This window comes from Sinocyclocheilus rhinocerous, unplaced genomic scaffold, assembly GCF_001515625.1.
Source record: "Sinocyclocheilus rhinocerous isolate Xijiao unplaced genomic scaffold, SAMN03320098_v1.1 scaffold952, whole genome shotgun sequence".
NCBI lineage: Eukaryota > Metazoa > Chordata > Actinopteri > Cypriniformes > Cyprinidae > Sinocyclocheilus > Sinocyclocheilus rhinocerous.
In genome coordinates, this window is record NW_015641498.1 from 349,133 (window position 1) to 352,575 (window position 3,443).

The 3,443-nt window shown below is 37.5% G+C and overlaps 1 protein-coding gene across 1 annotated transcript in view; it reads left to right on the forward strand.

Moving 5' to 3' along the window:
• LOC107755144 (vezatin-like) overlaps positions 1-3,443 on the forward strand; it is a 24,417-nt gene that overhangs the window by 14,027 nt on the left and 6,947 nt on the right. The window contains exons 7-8 of the mRNA XM_016571847.1: positions 675-1,003; positions 2,063-2,256. Of these exons, the coding sequence (XP_016427333.1) occupies positions 675-1,003; positions 2,063-2,256 (523 nt within the window). The remainder of the gene's footprint in view (positions 1-674; positions 1,004-2,062; positions 2,257-3,443) is intronic.

Below are 3,443 nucleotides of genomic sequence, written 5' to 3' on the forward strand. Positions count from 1 at the left end.
AGAGATGCGCATCTCCATAACTGAGGCCGATGCGATACGCATCTCGATGCATAGCCAACGATACGATACATTGAAGATACATATGAAGTAGCTAGCGATGCGATACGATTCACCCCTGTTACGATGCAGTGCTATCCGATTTCGATTCGATCCGATTCAACACAATGCGATTCAATGCAATGGAAAAAATATGATCGCATTTATTTCTTTGGTTCAGACAGTCATAAATCATAAATTAAATTAACTTATGTGACTACTGACTTCTAACGCCTCGAGGCCTGTTTCATAAAACAAGTTTACCAAATAGGCCAGGCTTATTTCTGATAAATATTCCTTATTTTATTATTTTGTGAAAGTTGTCCATTGATGATGCAGAATGAATTATTTGGATTAAATCATTGAATATGACCATTTAAAAGAAATAAAATCATAGTTCACAATCTTTAGCCCTTACCTGCTATTTTTGAGTTAAGGAGACACAAGGAAAGAGGCACTATTCCACACCTAATGGTCAAATAAAAGACATAATATTACAACATTCATAACGCGGTTCTTTGTAGCATTAACATAACCATTGCGACTGTACTGTAAATATTCAACATAGGCTATTGTCCAGCCCTATTGTTGACATAAATGCACATCATTCTCTTCAATAACCTTTGATTGCTTTGCAGATGTTGTTCCAGTTGTGGGTCGGGCAGAGCTCAGAGTTTTTCCGGCGGTTAGCTCTGTTATTGTCTCCAGGGAGGGAGGAGCTTGACTCCAGGTCCAGCCCCCTCACATACAGCAGCGTCCCGTTGATTACTGACTCTCTCCATCGCACGCTGGCCGCTTGCCTCGGAAATCTTCAACGCAGCTTTGATTTCCATCGCTACTTTGAAACGCCGCACCAGTCGCTGCCCTCAGAAAGAAATGGACGCGCTCAGCAGAAGTGTAGAGAGCTCAATTCTCTGCACACGTCTGTCCGCAGTTTACAACTTCACCTGAAAACACTCTTAAACGAGTATGTACCACTTAGGGTTTATTGTTATTTTAATTTTATTTTTTTACAGCTTTGTTTTGTTTTAAAGGGTTAGTTCACCCAAAAATGAAAATTCTGTCATAAATTACTCACTCTCATGTCGTTCCAAACCTGTAAGATCTTCGTTCATCTTCGGAACACAAATTAAGATATTCTGATGAAATCGGAGAGCTTTCTGATCCTCCCATAGACAGCAATTTAACTGAAAAGTTCCCAAGTCCAGAAATGTAGCAAGGACATCGTTAAAAAACAGTCCATGTAACATCAGTGGCTCAACTTCAATTTTACGAAGGTATGAAAATATTTTTTGTGCGCAAAGAAAACAAAAATAATGACTTTATTTAATTTTTTTAATCTTCTTCCCGAGTTACCGTCTTCCGCCATTTTGGAGAGTATCGCATAAACATGCTTTCCCCTAAGCGTAAAAAAACGCTGATTAAGTTCATGTGCGCGCTTTCCCCCCCTAACGTAAACATTACGTTGATTACATTCTTGGGTACTCTCCAAAATGGTGGAAGACGTAACTCGGGAATTGTTGAATAAATAATTTTTTCTTTGTGCACAAAAAGTATTCTCGTAGCTTCGCAAAATTGAAGTTGAGCCGCTGACGTCACATGAACTGTTTTACCGATATATCCTTGCTACATTTCTGGGACTGGGAACATTACAGTTGCGTTGCAGTATATGGGAGGATCAGAAAGCTCTCAGATTTCATCAAAAATATCTTAATTTGTGTTCCGAAGATGAATGAAGGTCTTACGGGTTTGGAACGTCATGTGGGTGAGTAATTAATTAAGTTAAATTAATTAAATAATTAAGACAGCATTTCCATTTTGGGGTGAACTAACCCTTTAAATGACCAAAAATTGCTGAAATTAATACATTACTAAAAAAAAAATGTTTTTAAAGTTCACTAAAAAAAATAAGATTGATTTACTCTAATATATACAGTATATATATACTCTAATATAGCCAGTATAACACCGTGGTTATAGAATAAGCTGATGCACCTAATTTTTAATTTTTTTTGTCTTCTCATAGGGTCATAATTCTTGAGGATGATCTGGAAAAGTTAATGGTTGCTAAGGAGACGGAGGAGATGACGTGTGCGGGATATCAGGATCTGAAGGAGCGTCTGCAGCTGCTGCAGCCTCACATGCAGGCCAGCACCTGCTGCTGGGACGACACACTCGCGCAGGTCGACCGCATGCTACGCCGAGTCTCCAGCTGCCCAGGTCAGAGGTCATCCTCTCAACCAATCACTGCACACTGCTTTGGAATTTGAATGAATGACTGTTTTGTTACACTTTTTGTTTCATTCATGTGCTAATCTGTTTTTAATTGTGTTTTAGAGTGTGTTTTTTTTTCATTTAGTTTAGTTATAATTTAGTATAGTCCTAAGAAATGGCACCTAAATTAAATTTGAGACCTATTAAATGACTTAAAATTAAAAAATTCATGATTACTGGGGTACAATCAGGCCTCTTCAAACGTCCCTCTTACAGGAGTAGTTCACCCAAAAATAAAAATTTCATTATCATTATGTACTCACTGAAATTATATTCCAAATCTTTATGCTTTTTTTGAGAAATAATTTATACTAATAATAAAATCAAAAGATAGCTCACCCAAAAATGAAAATTCTGTCGTTATATACTCACCATCATGTCGTTCCAAACTTGTATGAGTTTCTTTCTTATGTTGAACATAAAAGAATATATTTTGCAGAATGCTGGTAATTGAACAGTTGATGGTCCCCATTGACTTCAATAGTATTTCTTTCCCTACTATGGAAGTCAATGGGCACCAACAACTGTTTGGTTCTTCAAAATATCTTCTTTCGTGTTCAACATTTTTTGGTGAACTATTCCTTTAATAATTTTATTAAGCAAGGACCCATTAAATTGATCAAAAGTGACAGTTAAGACCCCGATCACACCGAACGCGTTTTTAGGTCTGATCTTTTTTTGGTGACTTTTATAAAAAAAAGAGCAGTGCGCTGTGTTTTTTATGTTGCTAGGCAACCACCAAATCAGCTGTCTTGTCAGTCTAATCAACCCTCTACATTGCGAGTAAATCACTCGCATATGCGACTAAATCTTCACTCTGGGCGACTAAATGATGTCTAATATTAGCCAATTGCTAATAAATTCTCAGATTTTACTCGCCAGTGTGTGAATATTAGCAGAAACCTTAAAAAAATACATCTCTGGGTAACCCGCGACGGACACCAAAAGTTTCTCCTCCATCATCGCAGTTTCTGGCCTTTCTAAGCAATGGTAAACTTTTGTCACCACAATGGAATGCCCGCCTCTCCGTTCATTCGATTGGACAATGGAAAAAAAAATGCGAATGATGTCAGGCGCTTTTCCGCTCAGAGTTGCTTTTTTTTTTTTTTTTATTTAAAGGGTTAGTTCCCCCA